General features: G+C 37.7%; 2 protein-coding genes across 3 annotated transcripts; both read left to right on the forward strand.

Moving 5' to 3' along the window:
• The first annotated feature begins 122 nt into the window (after window positions 1–122).
• Window positions 123–10,985, forward strand: npl (N-acetylneuraminate pyruvate lyase (dihydrodipicolinate synthase)). 2 transcript variants are annotated; one of them, XM_022670190.2, is made up of 12 exons: window positions 123–359; window positions 1,795–1,867; window positions 3,265–3,338; window positions 3,426–3,513; window positions 3,632–3,689; window positions 5,876–5,951; window positions 6,810–6,902; window positions 7,383–7,531; window positions 8,106–8,152; window positions 8,243–8,327; window positions 9,445–9,484; window positions 10,586–10,985. In XM_022670190.2, exons 2-12 carry the CDS (start codon window positions 1,800–1,802, stop codon window positions 10,729–10,731), a joined length of 924 nt encoding a protein of 307 aa, XP_022525911.2. In that variant the 5' UTR covers window positions 123–359; window positions 1,795–1,799; the 3' UTR covers window positions 10,732–10,985. The 2 variants fall into 2 exon arrangements, with proteins under 2 accessions (XP_022525911.2, XP_022525912.2); XM_022670191.2 differs by having other exon boundaries at window positions 1,798–1,867.
• Window positions 10,986–14,538: 3,553 nt separating this feature from the next.
• sec22bb (SEC22 homolog B, vesicle trafficking protein b) lies at window positions 14,539–20,994 on the forward strand. The gene is made up of 5 exons (XM_007245810.4): window positions 14,539–14,777; window positions 17,097–17,206; window positions 17,892–18,052; window positions 18,156–18,302; window positions 19,767–20,994. Exons 1-5 carry the CDS (start codon window positions 14,703–14,705, stop codon window positions 19,919–19,921), a joined length of 648 nt encoding a protein of 215 aa, XP_007245872.1. The 5' UTR covers window positions 14,539–14,702; the 3' UTR covers window positions 19,922–20,994.
• The last annotated feature ends 2,004 nt before the right edge of the window (window positions 20,995–22,998 follow it).

A 22,998-nucleotide genomic window follows, 5' to 3' on the forward strand; every position in this document is an offset into this window, starting at 1 on the left:
ATATATATATACATATATATTGTTATTTGTTCATTTGTATATATATTTTTTTATTTGAGAACAGTATCCAAAAGACTATACAGGGAACGTACACACGGTTTCTTCGTGATGGACAGCAGTTTTGACCAATAAAAATAGCGTCTCCTCTTTGGACACGACTACGCTTGTATCCTATTGGATGGCAAAGAACTACATATCGCTCAGAACTACATTTACCAGAGTGTTTGAGTCTTCATGTGACTGCCGTGTGTTTTCCCTGCTACCTGATGAGAACTCAGCAAACAAGTAGATGCTGCTGTTTTATTGCTGCAAGTCGTCGATTGAGTAGGACGGAGGCGACGGATCGCAGGCACAGCTAGGTAAGAAACTTATTTATTTATGTATTTATTGCTTTTAATCTCAGGACAGTTGTCTTTTTGTTTAGTGCACAAATTAAATACTCTAGTAGACAACCTAGTTAGGTTTGGTTGTCACAGATCTGTTGTGCTTTTTTACTCTATTCTAAAATACAGAGCTTTTAGCTATATGTTTTTAATAGGGCTGTTTATTACCGCACGTTATACTAATTTAATAAGTCATAGCTAAAAAAAAGTATATATTTATTGGATTTGTGTCTCTTTATAGATTATAGCTACTGTGAAATAATATAAACCTAGCTAATTAACCAATAAATCATGATCTGTAAAAAATATCTCTTTCTACAATATTGTTGTATTGCCTTGTAATACGATTTTGATAGTGGTAAACAAACCAGAATATGTACCATAGTTGCTGCTTTTCCTTCACGTTGTGAAGCTCCAGCTCTTCCCAATTAAATCACCTCAAATCACCATCTCAGTTCATCAGGTTTAGATCAGAGAATTAATGTGGAGGATAAACACTTTTTTTTTTACTATTTACTATGTAATTCCATGTCTGTCCATTAATTGTTGTAGTGTCTTTAATATTAATATACAATGTAGAAAATAAATGAAAAAATATAAAAAATAAATATATATATATTGAATTAGAAAAGGTGTGTCCAAACTTTTGATTGGTTCTAAACATCATTGCTTTCTATCTAGTGGATGGGTTTGTCACCAATCTTTACTGTCTGTAAACTAATACTTACAAACTAATACTTACAAATCAGTGATGCAGTATTGCTATATTTACACCTCTATTACCCAAATTATATCATTAAACCCCTTAAACTGGGTCAGAAAAAAACAGCAACAGGGCCAAGTGTCTCCAAAGCTCCATTAAAAGTTCCCCTTCACAACTTACAGAACGTAAAAAATCTGCTGTTAATGTAATATTGGTTCCAGATATCACAGGACAACTTCAGAGGTTTTGTAGAGTCCATGTCTCTATGGATCAGTCAGAGCTATTTTGTTGGAATAACATAGACCTAACTGTAATTAGGCCGGTGATTTTAATGTTGTGGCTGATCTGTGTGACAATGTAAAATATTTTGGCTGTATCCAGCAAAAATGTCCTTGACCACTTCCCTTCCTGGTCAGCCTTAGTGTGCAAAATATCTTCACTGTCAGTTTTGAAGAAACTGTAAAAAAAACAACTTCCTACATTTCCTAAAGATTTCCTACAGAACCGTACTTGAGTGTGATGAAAATGTTTAGTTTTCACAGATATATATATATATACTCACTTAAAAAAGATAAACCCTCACAACTCATACTAGTGTTCCCAAGCCATTCCCTGATGTAAAGATTCAAAATTAACTTGCATACTGCTACTCCCATGACTTTTGGCATGTCTGTGTATGTTCATTACAGTATGGTTTGTGTTGTGCAGCAGGGATGTCTCCAGGCACAGGGCAGCTCACTGGGCTGGTCGCAGCTACCTTCACTCCACTCTCTCCGCAAGGGTAAAGACTTTTATTCATTATTTGTGGAATTAATTATTAAACTTATTTTGGATTCTGTACATATGTATATATTTATTTCTGTTCTACCAAAAAATGTCTGCTCTGATATCAAATTAGCAACCAGATTCTGCACAGTACAGACCAGAGGCATGGCCAGACTCACCTACTTATTTGGTAGACCCAGCCTTTTCCTAGACCACGCTAGTCTCAGACTGCCTTTATTGAGTTTACAGTTTAAAAGCAGATTGGAATTTCCCACTTATACCTAATTGTAACCCCACCTTCTTACAGTATATACTAGTGCATTAAAAATATATATTATTGAAAAGTTACTTTATTTCAGTAAAAAAAACGTTTATTTTATAAATTTAGAATTTTATATAAGACCAGTTGGTACTTTTGCCAGAGCATTAAGTCCTGCTGGAAAATGAAATCCGCATCTCCATAAACGTTGTCAGTAGCAGAGGGAAGCATGAAGTGCTGTAAGACTTTGTGGGAAAACAAAACTGCACTGACTTTAGACTTGATAATAAAACACAGTGGATCAACACCAGCAGATATCAGACATGTCTCTCCAAACCATCACTGATCATCAGTACATTTTACATTTCATTTGTAAATCAAGGGATCAGAGTCTGGAGGAAGAGTGGAGAGACACACAGTCCAAACTGCTTGAGGTCTAGTGTGAAGATTCCACCAATCAGTGATGGTTTGGATAAAAAGACATGTCATCTGCTGGTGTTGATCCACTGTGTTTTATTATCAAGTCTAAAGTCAGTGCAGTTTTGTTTTCTTGAAAAATCTTGAAAAACAATAAAAGAAATAAACGCTTAAAATGGATCACTCTGTGTGTAATACATCCATATAATATATGAGTTTCACATTTTGAACTGAATTACTAAAATAAAGTTACTTTTCAATGATATTTTAATTTTTGAGATGCACTTGTATAAGGATTTAAAATGTTATTTTGTAAAAGAAAAAAAGGCAATATTAACACAGGTAAAAATTAACTGTTGGGATTAGATATTGGAGATGGAAAGACAGTTTAAAAGAGAAAATGAGTTGGAAAAAGGGGAGCGGCTGTTTTTTTTTTTTTTTATATTATTAAAACTTTCAGGCAAAGGCGCAGCTGCACAATATGGCGCAATATTGCAAGCAGCCAGCAGAGGCCCTAGAAAATGTAAAATACTTTAATTGTGTCCCGTTTTTTTTGTAGTAATAAGTGTCTTAATAATATATTTTTTTAAATCCATATAAGGTATTAAATAGTTCAGGGCCACCACATAACACCACTGTGCATGTATGTGTATGTGTTTGTGGAAGAGAGAAAAGCTTAGTAAGTTAAAAACTGTTCTCAGTTAGCCCTGCTCTTCCTGTTCTGCTGTTGTGACTAGGGAGCTGAACCTGCCAGTGATTGGGCCGTATGTGGACTACCTGCTTGAGAAACAGGGCGTGCGGAGCGTGTTTGGTAAGTTCTGAATACACAGAGAGAGAGAGAGAGAGAGAGAATTCTGGGTTTTATGGGTGTTTTGTTAAAGGTTCTTGTTTGGTCTAGTGAATGGGACCACAGGTGAAGGCTGCTCGTTCAGTCTGGAGGAGAGGAAGCAGCTGGCGGAGGAGTGGTGTCGGCAGGGAAAGGGGAAGTAAGCGCAACATCTGTAGGAGAAACTGTTAGAGCATTAAAACTGATTAAAAGTATTGTCTCAGCATTCTTATTGTACTGAATACAGAGGTGTGTGTTGTCTGTGTGTGTGTTATCAGACTTGACCAGGTCATTGTTCACGTTGGCTGTCTGAATGTAAAAGACTCTCAGGAACTGGTGAGTGTCCCAATGTTTTTCTCATACACGCCTAATAATTACTTCCAGACTGTAAAAACTACACACACTGCAGATTCATACTGGATTTAAAAACGCAGAGCAATTTTTTTTACTACCAGGCTGTAAAAGCTACAAACTGCATATTCATACTGGATCAAAAACAGCCCACAGTAGTTACTGTCAGACTGTAAACAAATCACACACTGAAGATTAATAAGACAGTGCACATTCGTTACTGTGAGACTACGTAAAAATTGCACACTGCAGATTCATACTGGATCAAAAATGCAGCCCAAAGTGCTCAGAAGAATTCCAGTTCGAATCCTGTTTATGTAGCTTGCCTTCAGCTGCTGGAGCCCCGAGAGAGCTTATTTGGCCTTGCTCTCTCTGGGTGGGTACAGTAGATGGCGCTCTCTCCCCTCATCACTCCAGAGGGTGGTGTATAATAATATATATACAGTGAGTCCAAGAAGTATTTGATCCCTTGCTGATTTTCTTCGTTGGCCCACTAATAAAGACATGATCATTCTGCACGTTTAATGGTAGATGTATTCTTACATGGAGAGACAGAATATTAAAAAGAAAATCCAGAAAATAAATCTAAGGAATATATATTAATTGATTTGTATTTCGTGGAGTGAAATAAGTATTTGATCCCTTAGTATTCATTAGCAGTTCTGGCTTTTACAGACCAGTTAGACACTCCCAATCAACTTGTTACCTGACCTGAAGCCACCTGTTCTCACTAATCACTTGTGTGAAAAACACCTGTCCACAGAATCAGACAGATCACACAGATTTCAAGTCTCCAACATGGGTAAAACCAAAGAGCTGTCACAGGACCTCAGAGTCAGAATTGTTGACCTTCACAAAGCTGGAATGGGCTACAAAAAGATTAGTAAGGTGTTGGATGTGAAAGTAACAACTATTGGTGCAATTATCAGAAAGTTTAAAGAGTATAACATGACAATCAACAGACCTCGGCCCGGTGCTCCAAAGAAGATTTCGCCTCGTGGGGTGGCAATGATGCTGAGAACGGTCAGAAATCGTCCTGCAACCACTCGGCAGGAGTTAGCAAATGACCTGAAGGCAGCTGGGACCACAGTTTGCAAGGAAACAATTGGCAACACTTTGCGCAACAATGGATTCACATCCTGCAGTGCCCGAAAGGTACCCCTGCTGAAGAGAGCACATGTGGAGGCGCGCCTCAAGTATGCCAATGATCATTTGAAAGATGAACCAAGTTATTGGGAGAAGGTTTTGTGGTCAGACGAGACCAAAAATGAACTTTTTGGCCTCAACTCCACCCACCATGTGTGGAGGAAGAAAAATGCTGCCTATGACCCCAAGAACACTGTGCCCACCGTCAAGCATGGAGGTGGAAGCATAATGTTTTGGGGGTGTTTCTCTGCCAAGGGTACAGGGCTACTTCACCGCATCACTGGGAAGATGGATGGAGCCATGTACCGCACAATCCTGAGGGACAACCTCCTCCCCTCTGCCAGGGATCTGAAAATGGGCCGAGGTTGGGTCTTCCAACATGATAACGACCCTAAACATACAGCAAAGGCAACAAAGGATTGGCTCAAGAAAAATCACATTAAGGTCATGGAGTGGCCCAGCCAGTCGCCAGACCTCAATCCGATCGAAAATCTATGGAGGGAGCTGAAGGTCAGAGTTGCCAAGCGACAGCCCACCAACCTTCATGATTTAGAGAGGATCTGCAAAGAAGAGTGGGCCAAAATTCCCCCTGGTGTGTGTGCTAAACTTGTGGTTAACTACAACAAACATCTCACCGCTGTGCTTGCAAACAAAGGCTTTGCCACTAAGTATTGAGTGTGTTTGGCAAGAGGGATCAAATACTTATTTTCCTCATTGAAATACAAATTAATTAAAATGTATTCTTTAAAATTATATTCTGGATTTTTGTCTTGATATTCTGTCTCTCCATGTTAGAATATATCTACCATTAAAAGTGCAGAAGGATAGTGTCTTTATTAGTGGGCCAACAAAGAAAATCAGCAAGGGATCAAATACTTCTTGGACTCACTGTATATATATTATTTTTTATTTATTTATTTTTTTATTTTTTTTGGGCTATATCTTATGTAGTGCGTGTGCAGAAACCACATTCTTGTGACTGAGATTGTGAAATGAGGAATAAAGCTTGTCGATATTTCCCGCAGGCTCGTCACGCTGCTTCGGTAGGAGCTGATGCCATCGCTGTCATCTCCCCCTCCTTCTTCAAACCCACTAATGCAGGTGTGCTATCTACACGTTTCTCTTTTAGTTTGATATTGGAGAATTGATGAATTGATGATTGATGGTTGATTAAATGACTAATTGGATTTCTGAAGGAACTCTCATCGTACTCTGTGTAACTCAGGCTGTAATTGTAGTCTACTTGGCTTAATTTTCTAAGCTTTAACCTTAACACTATTATTCTTTAGGTTTTTGAGCTTTTACTTTTCTTGCTTTTGGGTGGAAGGTTGTCATACTTTGAGTGCATAGTTTTAAAAAAAAAAAAGCTTTTCAATGTAACCCTTTTTTTGGAAATGCAGTAACTACTTGACAAATCCCCCACCCACTAGATCAGTTGAAGAAATGCTATAGTCAGCAGACTTTGTCTGAGGGAGGGATCTGTACCTGCTGTCTGTTGCAGATTTGCAGATGAGGGAGATATAAGTACTTTGAAATAATGAGATATTTGCTTTCACCGCACTTAAGCATGAACTAGCTTGTTTGTGTTTTCCCATTTAGCACAAGGTAACACTAACCTGTGGTAAATGCTCAGCATAAACATGGTGTGGACAGCAACAGCTTTTTTTCCCCCCTTTTTTGTGTCAGAGCCCTTCAATGGCTCATTTTAAAAGGGCCTTCTTAAACATGTACATGAATTTGTATATTTGTATTGGGCACCCCTGATTTAGAGGTTTATTAATAGTAGCAACAGTATTAAACCTACTGAATGCAATATGATTTGATTGTATGTAGTGAAGCAATAGAACATTTTGAGCGTATGCAGTAGAGCATATCAGCCAGCACCATCTTTTCTATGCTACCGTATAAAGTATTTTAATGTAATAAAAACACACCGTCTGTCTGTCAATTTTTCCTCAGATGCGTTGAAGATGTTTCTGAAGGAGGTGGCGTCAGCAGCACCTGAGCTTCCTTTCTACTACTACCATTTACCCTCCATGACGGGAGTAAACTGTACGCACTGCATATATATATATATATATATATATATATATATATATATATATATATATATATATATATATATATATATATATATATATATATATATATATATATATATATATATATATATATACACACATACACGCAACAAGTTTTGGCACCAAGGTTTTAACAGTAGATCCTCTAAAGATCCTGTAAATTGACACTATAGTCCCAGGATCATCAGGATCATGAGTTTGTGATTGTGAGTCATGCTGTTTCACCATCAGCAGCCAGAGTCTGAGAGAGCACAATTGGTCATGTTCTCTCTGGGTGGGTAGATGGTACTCTCTCCCCTCATCACTACCATTGTGATGTTGGTCCTAAATTGACTTAATTTGGAATAAGTGTAAAAACTGTAAAAAATAAGTGTAGAAATCTTTTTCTTTTCCCTTCACTTGATCTTCTCTCCTCTCTTCCCCTCTCATCATCTGATCTGTCTCCTCTCAGTGGAGGCGAGGGAGATTCTGGAGGGCATTGAGAATCAGATTCCCTCATTTAGAGGACTGAAGTTCAGTGGAACAGATCTCAGGGATTTGGGCCAGTGCGTCTGTTACTGCCGTCCGCACGGCTGGTCTTTACTCTACGGTGTTGATGAGGTACAGCTTTGACATTTACCTTTGGATTAAAATATTTGTGATGTAGTTTTGAACCATTCTAGTGTTTTTGTGGGTTTATATCTGGTACTTTTTTTTTTTTTTGGTAGTTTGCTTGGATTTCTCAGTCCATGCATGAGGTAAAACTGATTGTGGAATCAGAAATAAGCGAGCAGTGTTTACTGAGCACTTTTAGGATGGTGTCCAAGTTTGTGTTTTCCATAATGTTTAGGTTATGTCTTATTCTGGTTGCAAAGCAAATATTTTAATTGCATTTAAACACACATTGCGGGTAGGACCTACCTTCACCTCAACTAGGAAGAAGCTGATAATCAATGAATGAGTAAATAACTATTAAAACATTCATTCATTTTTGTCCAGTTTATGCCCAGACATCTATGTCCACAGTATATTGTGCCTGTTTCTGCTGGGGGTTCCTTAAGTGCTTCCAGACCAGCAGGGAGATGGGTCTTCCTTAGTGTCTCCTGAGGAAGGGTTCCATCATGTCAATGCAATATTTGTTTTTTACTGTAACTAATATAACTGTACTATAACTTCCTCTTTCTCACTTTTTAAGCATCTCTTGGGAGCAGTAGTATTAGGAGTGAACGGTGCGGTTGGGAGGTCAGTCTTTGTTCGATCTTCTCCTTAAACTCCTTTTTAGAAGTCAGATTAGAGTCAATAAACTTTATTCCTTTCTTTGTTTCTTAACAGCACTTACAACTACCTGGGCAACATTATGAACAGCATGCTGACTGCTTTTGAGAAAGGAGATATTGCTCAGGCCAGAAACCTTCAGGTCTGTCTCACGCCTCTAAATTAAGCCAATCCTGACTGTATTGTCCCACCATGCCACCATTCACCCGCCCATTGCTCAATCCCACCATCCACCCACCTGACTATCCATCCACCCATTGCTCAATCCCACCATCCCATCCATCCAACTATCCATCCACCCATTGCTCAATCCCACCATCCCATCCATCCAACTATCCATCCACCCATTGCTCAATCCCACCATCCCATCCATCCAACTATCCATCCACCCATTGCTCAATCCCACCATCCCATCCATCCAACTATCCATCCACCCATTGCTCAATCCCACCATCCCATCCATCCAACTATCCATCCACCCATTGCTCAATCCCACCATCCCATCCATCCAACTATCCATCCACCCATTGCTCAATCCCACCATCCCATCCATCCAACTATCCATCCACCCATTGCTCAATCCCACCATCCCATCCATCCAACTATCCATCCACCCATTGCTCAATCCCACCATCCCATCCATCCAACTATCCATCCACCCATTGCTCAATCCCACCATCCCATCCATCCAACTATCCATCCACCCATTGCTCAATCCCACCATCCCATCCATCCAACTATCCATCCACCCATTGCTCAATCCCACCATCCCATCCATCCAACTATCCATCCACCCATTGCTCAATCCCACCATTCACCTGACTATACACCTGCCCATTGCTCAATCCCACCTGACTATACACCTGCCCACTGTTCAATTCCACCATCCACCCAACTATCCATTCACCCATTGCTCAATCCCACCATCCAACTATACATCCAATTTACCATTCACACAAAATCTCACATGGGTCCAATCTAGACCCTATATGCTGAAAAGCATATTAACCTGTGTAGTTAAAGTGCTAATTAAGGCATGTTTTAATGAATTCATGGTTTAGTTAGATTAGTATTTGATTTGATTGTGACTTTCCTTAAATTGATCTGTGGTTTATCTAGCTTAATATGTTTGATACTGCATGAGTTTAATGTCAACATTTTTGTCCCAGTAAATTATGCAAATAATCAAAACTGGACTACAATAATAATGCTATCTCCATTGTTTGATTAGGTGTGTTTTATGTTTTTCTCTTTCTCAGTTTAAGATGCAGGAGGTCATCACGTTCGCTGTCAGTCTAGGTGAGTTTGCTCTTCCTGTACACTATATTAAACAGTGGGGCAGTGGTTTCTTAATGGTTCCTGTACTGGATTGGCTGTGGGATTGATACCCAGGCTCACTGAGTCTTGGTCGCAGTCCACTGTCCACTATATATTTCCTCATTAGAGTGTGTGAATGATTGGGTCAATGTAAACCTGATGATATATTGTATCAGTCCAGTTCAGAAATTGCTTTGCCAGTTTATTCAAAGATTAGTTGAAGAATAGTTGAAGAAAAGAAAACATCAAAGCTGTTGTGACTTCAGAGTTTCTGACAAGATAACCTGAGTGTCATGGCTTGGCCACAAAGCAAGCAGTTTCCCATCTTATTTATATTATATATATTATATATTATATTAATATTTTTTCCCGGCATTTATCTGACACTTTTATCCAAAGTGACTTACAAGGTCATTACTATTACAGAGGTGGACCAATGTAGTGTTAGGAGTCTTGCCCAAGGACTCTTATTGGTGTAGCGCAGCATTCAGTCGCCCAAACCAGGAATTGAACCCCAGTCTCCCACACATTGTGGTAACTCACTAGCAGATAGTGGTGTTATCCACTGCGCCACACCAACCACCAACCACCATAATATATCATATGAGCTCTTATTTAGCATCTCAAGGCTTCAACCATTGTGCTAAGCTCAACATAGTTTTTGCAAGGATCTCTAACAGACCTCAGGCCACCCAGCTCCACCAATCACGAAGTGAATTTTCCAGGTTATCTTCCAGGTTGACCTGACTTAAAATATGATGACTGGTCTCAAACCTGTTCAAGTAGCTTGTTCTTCAACAGGCATCATATGTTTGTCAGTTGTTTAAATGAATGAAATCGTGGCTCAGGATGGTTCAGCGGCTAAGGCTGGTACTATGATCTTCACCCTCCTGGTGTTGGGGCATTACTAGTGACAAAGGGAGTACAGCTATGTGGGTGAGATAATTGGCCTGGCTAAATTGAGGAGAAAAGCAATGGGACCAATGGCTTTTGGCATGCCTTTGAAGTTCCAGCATGATACTGCATTTTCCTCATATTATATATTATGAATCTCTAAAGCACCTTGTCGTAACTGTTGTCTAGGTTTCAGCCTTCCCATGAATAAGCAGCTGATGAGTGAGTTTTCGGGCCTACATATGGGACCCCCGCGACTGCCACTACTGCCCTGCCCACCGGACCACGCTAAGAGCATCGCTCAGAAACTGCGGGATGTTCTAGCAGAGCAATAATGTCCTGCTCATCACTAAACAAACAGCACAGAGATAAATCCGCCGTACCGAGCGGAAAGAGACCAAAGGTCAGGTTTATTAACACATGTTGTTTTATCTTGTTCTACTGTGTTAATAAATCAGCCACTACAGCAACATTTCACTCAGCATTACTGTAACTACACTACAGTATATGGACAATTAAAAAAAGTATTGGGTCACCTGTTAAGTCATTGTTTCTTCTGAATTTAAGGGCATTAAAACAAGTTTTTTTTTATTCTCCTTGTATTGGAGTAAATTTCTCTACTGTTAAGGGAAGGCATTCTACTGTATTTTAGGACATAGCTGTGAGCTTCTGATTGAATTTATCGACAAGAACTGCAAGAGCGTGGACAGGGTATTTAAAGATCCTCACCCTACATAATTCTCGACTCCCCAACTTGATGAAATAGTTTTGAATGGAGCTCCATCATTCCAAAGAACACGATTTAACTGAATTATTTTTTTTTTATATTGGCAGTATTCATTAGAAGGTGTGTCGACAAACTTTGGACTTATAGTCTGTGTTTGCTAATATGCCACCCTACTCTAGTATACCACACTCTTACAAATACAGGAACTCTAATGGATTCTTTAAGTAATACTGTAGAAGAACCACTTTTGTTCCATTAAGAAGTACAGGGGTCGGACAATGAAACTGAAACACCTGTCATTATTTTAGTGTGGGAGGTTTCATGGCTAAACTGCAGCAGCCTGGTGGCCAATCATCATTAATTGCACATTATTGCGTCAGTACGAGCTGTAAGAGTGTGAAGGTTCAATTAGCAGGGTAAGAGCACAGTTCTGCTCATAATATTGCAATGCACACTATAACATTATGGGTGACATACCAGAGTTCAAAAGAGGACAAATTGTTGGTGCACGTCTTGCTGGAGCATCTGTGACCAAGACAGCAAGTCTTTGTGTTGTATCAAGAGCCACGGTATCCAGGGTAATGTCAGCATACCACCAAGAAGGACCAACCACATCCAACAGGATTAACTGTGGACGCTGTAAGAGGAAGCTGTCTGAAAGGGATGTTCGGGTGCTAACCCGGATTGTATCTAAAAAACATAAAACCACAGCTGAACAAATCACGCAGAATTCAGTGTGCACCTCAACTCTCCTGTTTCCACCAGAACTGTCCGTCACCACAATAAATTATTGTGGTCTAAAAGCAGGTGTTTCCGTTTCATAGTCCAACTCCTGTAAATCCTAGATTTATAGTAGAAATCACTAAAAAGCATCCAAAAGTTTGTAGACATTAACCCAATCAACATTTCTTCTATACATTTCTTTAGAAATGAAACATACACCACATACAACAGATACACTTACTGCCCATCCAGATATGCATAAATATATATATATATATATATATATATATATATATATATATTACATAATCAAATGTTTGTGGACACCTTTCCATCTACCCTTTCATTTTTTAACATGTAGATACAGTTAGAGGCAGTTTCCCAGCAGACAGCATTTTTTGAATGTTACACTTAAAACATTTAATCTGTCAGGTTTTCTGGATGTTTTTAGAACGTTTTTATTTTATCTTACGTTTTTGAACGTTCTGGTAACGTCACTTGTTTCACTGTTTCAGTTTTTAGTTTTGAGAAAGTTTACTTTTAACATTTCCATAATGTTATTATCACATGTATGTAGAACTTTCCTGGAACATTTTTTTTTCTTTTATAATATCTGCCTTTCCTCACTTTGTTGTATCACTGCTGCAATGATCTGATTTGACCAGATTCAAAGACCAGATTCTGACTGATTACCGAACACCATCCTCTGGTATTTCAGGTATTAGATAAAAAACTCCATCACTACAGCACATTTCCACTGTTCCACTTTATACTTGGTTTAGACATAGATAGACATAGTTTATATAAATGCAATTTATATCATTAATATAGCTGAGTCCAATAAATGGAAAGGGAATCTGGATTCCTCTGACTTTTAAAAGTGTACTGTACATTCTTGTTGTTCAATGTTGGTGAAAGATGTTATTAATTTTTGTGTGTTTCATCAGTAATTCAGGTTCTCAGGATTTCTTGAGAAATCCTTCTACAGCACATTAGTTTTTTTTCATACATTTGTGTTTAACCTGCTTTTATTAGATCTTACTTCTTTTTTAACTAATTCAGATCTGTTTACTTATGAGGGAAGCTGTAAAGAGGTTTGTTGATTTTATTTAGTAAATCTGCACTAATAATTTCCATATTTTTTCATATTTGGACTTTATTTCATAGTGCTGAGTCTGTTAGTTCAGTGGAGACACAACATTAGTGCCTTTATTAGAATGTAGAGCATAAAAAAACCTGAAACACACACAAAACACAAAACAACGGTTTTAAGAGTGTTTGCCAGTCTCTTTTATACAAATGTGGTATTCTTATGTGTTACTACTTTCTTAATGTTTTTTTTTAATAATTTACTATGAATCAAATGAGAAGAAATTAAACAACTATAAAACTATCTATAATCTCAGACAAACTGTGGTTTGAATCTGAATAAAGTGTTCAGAATCTGTCTTTTAATTACTTTCTTTTACTTTGACTATATTTAGCTTCTTTACTCTTTTAGTTTCCTCTATATCAGGGGTGTCCAAACTACGGCCCGCGGGCCATTTGCGGCCTGTTTCCTTTTTTGTTATTTTATTACAGTGACTGCAACAAGCACATTTGCTTCTTGATCAATCTGCTCATCTTACTCGACAAATTTTAATAAAAAATGTCATAAATCCATAGATATTTTGATGCTTTTATTTTTTAATTTTATATGAATCCCTTTTCTTTTTTATGTTTTTTTGTTTGTTTGTTTTGTTTGGGATTGTTTTTTGTTTGCCCCAGCTGGCACACAACCGACCAACGTTGAAATGTGGTTGAAATATGATTAAAGTAATGTATGTTGTTGTTTCAACGTTGATACTCTGTTTACTATAGGATTGTTCAATTTTAGTGAGCTATGGTTTATTAAAAGTTGAAAATATGACGTTGAAACAACGTTGCTATATCAACGTTGATTCGACCATAACATCTACATTGATCAACGTTTATTCAACGTTGAAATGCCAGCTGGGGTGTTTTTGGTTTTGTATTGTTTTAATGATGATGGTTGTTTGACCTAATTTTGTATTTACGTCTGTGCTTTGGATTGTATGTTGTGCAGAAAATTGTTTTTTATAATACTACTAAAATACAAATAAATAAATAAATACATTACATTACATAATAAAAATCTGGTTATCTTACTGGGTAAATATTTTATCCATAAAATTAAATATACAAAAAAAATGCGACCTATGCCTTATTTGAAGAAGACTTATACTTCTCTATATATTTACTTTCATATATACACTGGAAAAAAACAGCTAAATTAATGAATATACTGAGACAATTTAGAACAGAATATTTTGTATATATATATATAAACACTGTTGGATATACACTTTTATTTTTTTATTTTTATGTTCCCTTTTGTTTTGAACACCTCTCTCTAACTTGATGAGAAATAAGACCCTGTTTGTAAATTTATTATCTGCTAATTCTCAATAAGACATATACACAGTATATTTAATTAATATTAATATTCAATATATATACTGTAATTTAATTTCGCTTAAAAATATAAGTTGTTTTTTCGTGTCCGTTTGTTAAACTGTGTTAAACTGTTTATTTTTTATATTATATACATATATACATACATATATAGAATGGGAAATAAGAACTGAGCTGATATTGAGCTGAATGTTCCTCCGGAAGGAAAACAGTGCTGCACAGGGTGCTGACGTGTTTCCGGCCAGCTCAGCGCGTTAGTGTTGGTAAAAACAGAGGCGAGCAGGTCAGCAGCTCCTCAGAACCTCCTCAGAAGCTCCTCACAGCTCCGCAGAACCTCCTCCACCCTCCAGAACCGCGCCTGGACCCTCAGCTGCTCTCAGCATGGTGCTGCTGACGATGATCGCTCGGCTGGCGGACGGGCTGCCGCTCGCCGCGTCCATGCAGGAGGACGAGCAGGTTCAGCACCTCCTGATTTACTCTCTGATTCTCCTCTGTTCAGCCTAGATTTACTGTTTCTCTCAGCTCAGACTGCTCCTCTGTTTCTCACACTGACTCAGAGTGGGGCTGTGCTGTGGGGTAAAGGGTTATAAAGGTTATATAAGCGGTTATATCTGTCTGTACTTCAGCACAGGCTGTTATTTAATTAGTAACTAGTAGCTATTAACACTAACAGCTGCTTTTCACACTATTGCTGGATTAAACTGCAGTTTTTATGCTGAGTCAGTTGTAATACTGGATTTCTCAGCTATGTGAATCGTGTTATAAAGTTGTATATGTGCTGATATGTGCTGTGTATCTATTCAGAAGCTGTCATTCTGAATAGCTGCAGTTCTACACTAGTTTTAATTCAAGATTGATCAATGAAATACTGTCATAATTAACCTGAAAAACATAGGCCTTATATTAAAAACCATTAACAATAAGTAACCTAAAAATCATAGGCAGTGTAATAGACACTGTTAATATTAATTAGCATTAATATCATGGGTCCTATAATAGAATCTACTAACAATATTTAACATAAATATCATGGGTCCTTTAACAATATTTATCATCAATATCATGGGTCCTATAATAGAACCCATTAACATTAATTGACCTAAAAAACATAGGCCATATAGTAGAATCCAATAACATTAATTAACCTGAAAGTCATAGGCCCTATAATAGAACCTCTTAATATTAATTAATATTAATATTATGGGCATCAATTAAACTGGAAATTATAGGTCCTATAATAGAACCCATTAACAATAATCAACATTAAACTATGGGCCCTATAAAAGTTCCTTTTATAATTAATTAACAATAATATCATAGGCCCTATAATAGAACCAATAAACATTAATTAGCATGAATAGCATAGGCCCTATAATAGAATCTTTTAGCAAAAAATTAATTGGTCCTATTATAGAACCCAGTGGGACTCCACAAAATATTCTCAACCAGGAAAAATACACACAATGCTGTCATAATTAATATAAAAAAAGGATATTTTCTGAAATTTAATTTCATGTCCTTGAAACCTTTGGTTTGGTTGTGGTTGTCTAGTTTTTGTTCATTATCAAATGAAGGAATTAATAAATAATTAATAAAAAGTAGAGAGTGTTCTGTAAGAGTCTCCACATTTTTAGAATGTAAATAACTTATTTTACTTTAGGGAAAAGCAGTTTTGTATCACCTACACTTCTAGCCTGTGTCTTGGCCACAGGCCCTTAGACTCTATGGGACAGTTTCCCAAAGCCGAGTGTTGGACTACACAGTATTTTGAATGTTATATGTCAGGTTTGGGTTAATCTTCCCATGAGCGAGGCATCTACACTCCAGTTGCTCCATTGGGAGATGAGGTGGCAGCTGTGGATGGGTTAAATACAGAGGTTATATATTGCAGTATTAAAGTGTACTGCAGTGCAGTGGCTAAAAAGGATGATTACATTTGAAATATATATCATATAAAAACTAATCTATATAGCGTATAGTGTGTATATATAGTAATCTAGGCACTGCATGCTAACACTGCTTTACAGCCCACCTGAAATAGATGATGTCAGATTGTTTGTTGCTTAGATTCTGCAGTATGTTTATCTGGTTTGGTCACTGCTGATCAATACAGAGTTCTTCTGACGTGTCACCTTTACCCTATAATGAGGATGAGCAGTTCTGTCCTGGTGGGCGTGGACTCTTCCAGCATGACAACACCTCATTAACTCTTCACAGACTACTAGTTTAAAAAAAATATATTGTAAAAAAATATATATAATAATAATAATAATTGGCTCACCACTGTTACACAACTTTACCTTAAATGACCCATTTCATAAAAAAAAACTAGCAGTGTTAGAATGCTGGTTCTAATGTTTTGCTCTATGTTGTTTTTCTCTTGCGGCCATGAAGGGGAATGAGAAGGTTTGTTCTGTTCTTTCTGATTTATCAGCTGATTTCACTCAAATTTATTCATTTTTTTTATTTTTATATATTTTTTAGAATATTTATTATCATGGTTAAATATTCATAATAATCAAAGTTATTAATCATTCATATGCTATTTCAATTACCCTGGAGTTTGATTATTATAATGTTATTTCTCCATTAGTATGAAACATAAATTAATCTTAAAATGACAAAATGATGGTTTATAGCAGTTATCTCTGGGACAGAATCGTTATTATCGTGACAGGCGTACCTGGTTGTCGTAAGCGTGTATTGAAGAGCATGCAGTTTAATTTATATTTTTTAATCTGTTGTGTGTTAAATCCTGTTCTGGTTTGTGTTCAGATGGGTCGGGACCTGCAGCAGTACCAGAGCCAGGCCAAACAGCTGTTCCGCAAACTCAACGAACAGAGTCCCACCCGATGCACCTTGGAGGCAGGATCCGTAGCTTTTCAGTGAGTACTGGAGTACTGCTTGATTTGTTAATTTTAATGTAACTGTTTTTTGATTTAGTCAGTACATAAATTTCATACACACAGTGGCCATAAAAAGTATGTGAGATGGAGCTAATTTGACTGAAATGTCACCTGAAACTCTTTAGAAGTTGGGTGATGCAACAGGACAATGACCTAAAACACCAGAGCAAGACCACAAAAGAATGACTTAAAAAAATTAAATCTGACTTCTAAAGTAGCCAAGCCAGAGCGTAACCAGGGATTTAAGTACTTTTTCTGCAACCACTTTGAGTGTTAAAGGAGTGTATTTAGTATTGACATTTTATGACAAATTTATGCAGAAAAACATTAAAACATTTTTTATTTTGCTCCCTAGCAGAAAAACGTAAAGCCATTAAAAAAGACTCTTCTATTAATTCTTTTTGGACAAGTAGTGCCAAATAGAAATAGAACTCTTGTCCTCATGTCCAACAAAGATTGGACACGTTGTGTGTGTCTGTGTGCGTGATACAGGCTTGTACAGCTTATGACACATACTCAAGCCTGAGGTGTTCCACACGGATTGCAAAAAAAATCTATATAAAATTATTATGACATAATAATATTACTTATTTCAATACAGTGTATTGCAGGAATCAGAACTTAAACCTGGCGATCTGTTTTGATCTTTGTTTTGTCTCTAAAGCTACGTCATCGAGAAAGGAGTGTGTTATCTGGTGCTGTGTGAAGCAGGATTCCCCAAAAAGCTTGCCTTCGCCTACTTAGAAGACCTACAAGCAGAATTTCACGAACAGCATGGGAAGAAAGTTCCTACTGTATCCAGACCGTACTCCTTTATCGAGTTTGGTAAGAACTAGTTAACTAAACAACACATATATGGACACACAGTAATAGATACTGTAGTTTAACTCTTTACACTGATGATACAACTTTCCCTGTCTGTCCTCAGACACGTACATTCAGAAAACCAAGAAGTCTTACATCGACAGCAGGGCACGCAGGAACCTGGGCAACATCAACACCGAGCTGCAGGACGTGCAGAGGATCATGGTGGCCAACATCGAAGAGGTGCTGCAGAGAGGAGAGGCTTTATCTGGTAAACACGCAGCTTACACACTCCTTGTGTTGTTCATTTATCAGATTGTCTTTAATTAATTTATTAAAGAAGATCTGAAATGGATAATCTGCATATATGTACCCTTTAAATAGGGTAGATGATATTTACTGTATAATAAAGCTGGTCTATATATTTTGAAAAATATCTATCTACTGAGATTCCCTATAGGCTTCTATATGTAAAGATGTACATGATGGGATCTTGATTATCCCATTTAAAAAAATAAAACGCATTAAAACAGCAATTTCATTAATCAAATTAATTCAATATTTTATTTGTGTAATTTAATAGGATTTCAAAAGTAAAGCAGTTGGACAGACTGGTTCCCAGACCCGATGTGCAGCATTTTTGGAGGATTTTACTTCTCAGTTACACACAGCCTGAGTTTTGAATGCTCAGTAATAATCTAATGAGCTGAAAAAGGTTTTATTGGCAACCAGTTATTGGTGGACATGGCAATCACTCCCTTATTACAATTGAAAATGATACTTAAACTATGCCATGTTACAATGAATTTAGCTGTTTTGTATTTTTTGTTTTACTTATTTACTGTAAAGTATATAAATTTATATATACATATATGTAATATTTGTGTGGTCACACACCCATTTGTTCAGTATCCAGGTCTTTACAATATGTGGATGGAATAAATGATTGCAGTTTTAAAATAGATTAAAAATATGTTCACAGTCTTTACCAACATTTGTATAGGTTTTCATATGTAAAATCCTAAAACCATCACACCATAGTACACTTTAAAAATTTGGATCAAAATTTGAATTAAGCTTATAACAAAGGCTGTTTCACAACAGGTCTTTTAACTGCTTTTAAAAAAGGATAATACATAGAATAATATATCCATTTTTGGTATATTAAACCCTAACACCACCTTCTACAGGCACCTACCTGCTTTAGGGCCAGTAACGAACCTCAGTCAGATTCTCTCTATACCATTCCAGTTTCCAATTAAGATGTCTTTGAGATATGATCACACATCAGAGCAGTGAAAGTGGACCAAAAAGATAAAGAAATGTGAGTGCCTGAATAATGTGCCTTTTTTGCAGCAAACTGGAAAACATTCTACAAGCTGCACTGGAACTTTCTGCTGGAGAAAATGAAATCAGAACTTTCTGTGAAGCATTTCTCTCTCATTTTTAGTAAAAAAAAAAAAAAAAAAGAAAGCTTTTTACATTAAAAAACTCTTTTTAATCTTTTTAATGTGACCCTTATTTAACCTTAATCTAAACAGGTTGCAGATCTATACTGGTGCACTTGTGCGTGCAAAGCCTAAAAAACATTGGGTTTGGTGGGAAAATCAGATTTGTGCCGTTTTACTTACTTAATTACCTGTGTGAACGTAGCCCAAGTGTCTCCAAACGTCCACTAGCACTTAGTAAGTGTGTTTGTCCTCTAACTCGTTCCTCTCCTTCTCCACCCCTCCAGCTTTAGACTCGAAGGCCAGCAACCTGTCCAGCCTGTCCAAGAAGTACCGCAGCGATGCCAAATACCTGAACACACGCTCCACCTACGCCAAACTGGCTGCCGGCGGAGTCTTCTTCATCATGCTCATCGTTTACGTACGCTTCTGGTGGCTGTGAGGAAGAGGAAGAGGAAGAGGAGGAGGAAGAGAGGGGGCGCCGCCGCAGATCCAGAGGACACAGCAGATGTTCATGAAGGAAGTGAACACGCGCTCGTCTTCCGCTGCATGAGAACGCTCCTTCATTCCTTCGAAGACTGACTGTTCAATCCGGCACTTTCTCTCCCCGCAGTCCGTAGACGAAACTACGAGATTATGGGCCGGTTTCCTGGACTCCAGGGTTAAACCTAGTGTTGGTTTTGGTCTTAAAATGTTATATTAGTTATATGTGATTCAATAAAATACTATTACGCCAGGTTTAGGATTAGTTCTAGTCTAAGAAACCGGCCCGATGTGATTTATTAATGTTCTGTGTTTTATTAACAAATGTTGCTTGTGTTTTCTGTTAGTCAATGGGTGGATGTGCGAGTAAGTGAGTGAGAGTGTTGGTGGGTGTGTATATGGATGAATGGATGGGTAGAGTGATGGATGAAAGGATGGATGGAGATGTTTTATGATTGACAGTGAGATGAGTTCATGATGAGCGCATGAGTTCTTCCTGTCTCCACAAACCAGTTTAAGGAGTCTGCCCTATTGTTGTGACCTTAACCTAATACCTGACCCCAGCAGATCTGAGATCTCCCCCTAGTGGTCACTTATATAAATAACTCACCCAGTTTCTCACTGTTTCATAACCCAGCTAAGAGAAGCTAAAGGAGGAGGAGGAGGAGGATGATAATGATGTCACTGGGTGGTTTCATCAGTAAAATGTGTAATACTCTCTGGTTTATGCACAAAGTGATTCACACGTTTCACAACTCGCTCACTCACTTATTCCCTTACCCGCCCACTCACTCACTCACTCACTCACTCACTTACTCACTTACTCACTCACTCACTCACTGGGCCTCAGAATGGAGTCAGTTCAGTTCGCTCTCTCCATGTTTTTACCAGGTTCAGCAGTGAAATATTAAGCCACGCCCCCACAGGTTCAGACATCATCAGGGTGAGGTCCAATTAGAAATCGAAAAATATCTGTTGAGAACTGTTAGCTTACTGTTGCGTTCAGTGACAATAAAGCGGTTCAAAGTTTAATGGTTGTTTTTTGATTTACATTTATTCATTCATTTATTCATTATTCATTCACATTTATTCATTTATAAAGTTATTTAAACGTTTCCAAAAATCCCCTGCCCACTCTTTCATATTGGGATAACCCCGCCCCTTTAAGCAAGTAAGCTATCATTTTTATAATAAAAAAAAAAGATTATGGTGATTAAAATAATTGTAGAAAATCAAAATGTATCTTTGATACAAAGCAAGGTCACAATATTCACTAACATTTTCTACCCAGTCGTGCAGAAAATGTACATTTTATTTATTTTTATAATGAACTTCAGGGGAAAAAATATGGGAAATTCATGGCATCCAGTGGCTTGCAGTGTTGCCAGATTTAAGCAATTTCATGCCAGGTTTGCTTTAACCTGTGGGCAAAAAATTTGAAGTGCCAAGACCTTGCTGTAGACATCTGCACTACACCCAAGGAGTAAAACAACTAGATTTGTGGCGGGAGCAGGCGGGAATGGGAGGTAACGAGATTAAAACAAGCGATTTTTGGCGGGAACGAGTGTTAATGGGTCTAAAACAAGCGATTTTAGGTGAAAGCGGGCGCTAACGGGATTTAAACAAGTGATTTTTGGTGGGATCGGGCAGTAATTGGATTGAAACAGGCAATTTTTGGTGGGAGCTGGCAAGAACAGGACTAAAATAAGTGATTTTTGGTGGGAGCGGGCAGTAATGGGACTGGAACTGGCGATTTTTGGTGGGAGCGGGCGGTAACAGGACAAAAAAAGGGATTTTTGGTGGTAACGGGCGCTAACGGGACTTAAACAAGGGATTCTTGGTGGGAGCCGGCGGTAACAGGACTAAAATAAGTGATTTTTGGTAGTAGCGGGCAGTAATGGGATTTAAACAAGTGATTTTTGGTGGGATCGGGCAGTAATGGGATTGAAACAGGCGATTTTTGGTGGGAGCCGGCAATAACAGGACTTAAATAAGTATTTTTTGGTGGGAGCGGGTGCTAACGGGACTAAACCAAGCAGAAGTGGGTTTTAAAAAGCAGTGCCGCAAAGACCTCTCTGCCTTGAACTGTCAGAGGGGTTTAAAGAGAGAATTTTGGTGTTATTTGACTTGATATTTGAGTGTTCAACCATATTTCTGCATCTATTAAAACTTCGCTCAGTGCTTATTATGACACCCAAGTTTAGTATTTTTTTTATTTTTTTACAAAATATATATATATATAAAAAAATATATATATATAAAACGTTCTCTCAGGCTTTAATGCCTGATTTGTTAATAAAATTTCCACATGCAGTACCACATGGTTCCACCAATAGGAGCCATATGTTAACAGTTGTGTTTATGAGACCTTCAGAATTCACTGAACTGCAGAAGTTAAGAAAGAGAGCGGAAGAGCAGAATGTACAGGCTGCTGATTAATTACAGAGGAAGCTCTTCACCTCTTCTCTGCTGTGTGTTAGCGCAGGAAGTGGGCAAAAAAAGAGAGAGAGAAGCAGGCTATTCGAGCGAAACCGCAGGGCACAGGCTAAACTTTTAACCTTCAGCTTCTGCAGAAGTACAGCCTGGTACTGAAAACTGCAGCTCTTTCACTCCACTGTGTCTCAGACATACACTAAATGATTTACTGTTAATGACCTACAGAGGCTCTGTGTGTGTGTGTGTGTGTGTGTGTGTGTCTATTTAAAGGTACTGACTGTCAGCAGGTAGATGGGATCCTGAGTGGTTTGTGGTTCTGTGGACCTTTAGCTGCAGCTTTCATTAGAAAAAACAAAAGAGGCCTGAGAACATGTTTTGTTAACTGTGGTTAAATGGACTCTCTGCATACAGGTAAAAAAAAAAAAGAATATTATTGAAAAGTTACTTTATTTCAGTAATTCAGTTCAAAATGTGAAACTCATATATTATATAGATGTATTGCACACAGAGTGATCTATTGTAAGTGTTTATTTTTCTTTTATTGTTGATAATTATGGCTTACAGCCAATGAAAACCCAAAAATCAGTGTCTCAGAGAATT

Source organism: Astyanax mexicanus, chromosome 12 (assembly GCF_023375975.1).
Source record: "Astyanax mexicanus isolate ESR-SI-001 chromosome 12, AstMex3_surface, whole genome shotgun sequence".
In the NCBI taxonomy this organism is placed as follows: Eukaryota; Metazoa; Chordata; class Actinopteri; order Characiformes; family Acestrorhamphidae; genus Astyanax; species Astyanax mexicanus.

Coding starts and splice junctions, on each gene's coding strand:
- npl (XM_022670190.2), top strand. CDS start 1,800: ATGTCTCCAGGCACAGGGCAGCTCACTGGGCTGGTCGCAGCTACCTTC. Junction 3,339..3,425: donor GGGCGTGCGGAGCGTGTTTG/GTAAGTTCTGAA, acceptor TGTTTGGTCTAG/TGAATGGGACCACAGGTGAA. Junction 6,903..7,382: donor CTCCATGACGGGAGTAAACT/GTACGCACTGCA, acceptor GTCTCCTCTCAG/TGGAGGCGAGGGAGATTCTG.
- sec22bb (XM_007245810.4), top strand. CDS start 14,703: ATGGTGCTGCTGACGATGATCGCTCGGCTGGCGGACGGGCTGCCGCTC. Junction 14,778..17,096: donor CCATGCAGGAGGACGAGCAG/GTTCAGCACCTC, acceptor GTTTGTGTTCAG/ATGGGTCGGGACCTGCAGCA. Junction 18,053..18,155: donor GTACTCCTTTATCGAGTTTG/GTAAGAACTAGT, acceptor GTCTGTCCTCAG/ACACGTACATTCAGAAAACC.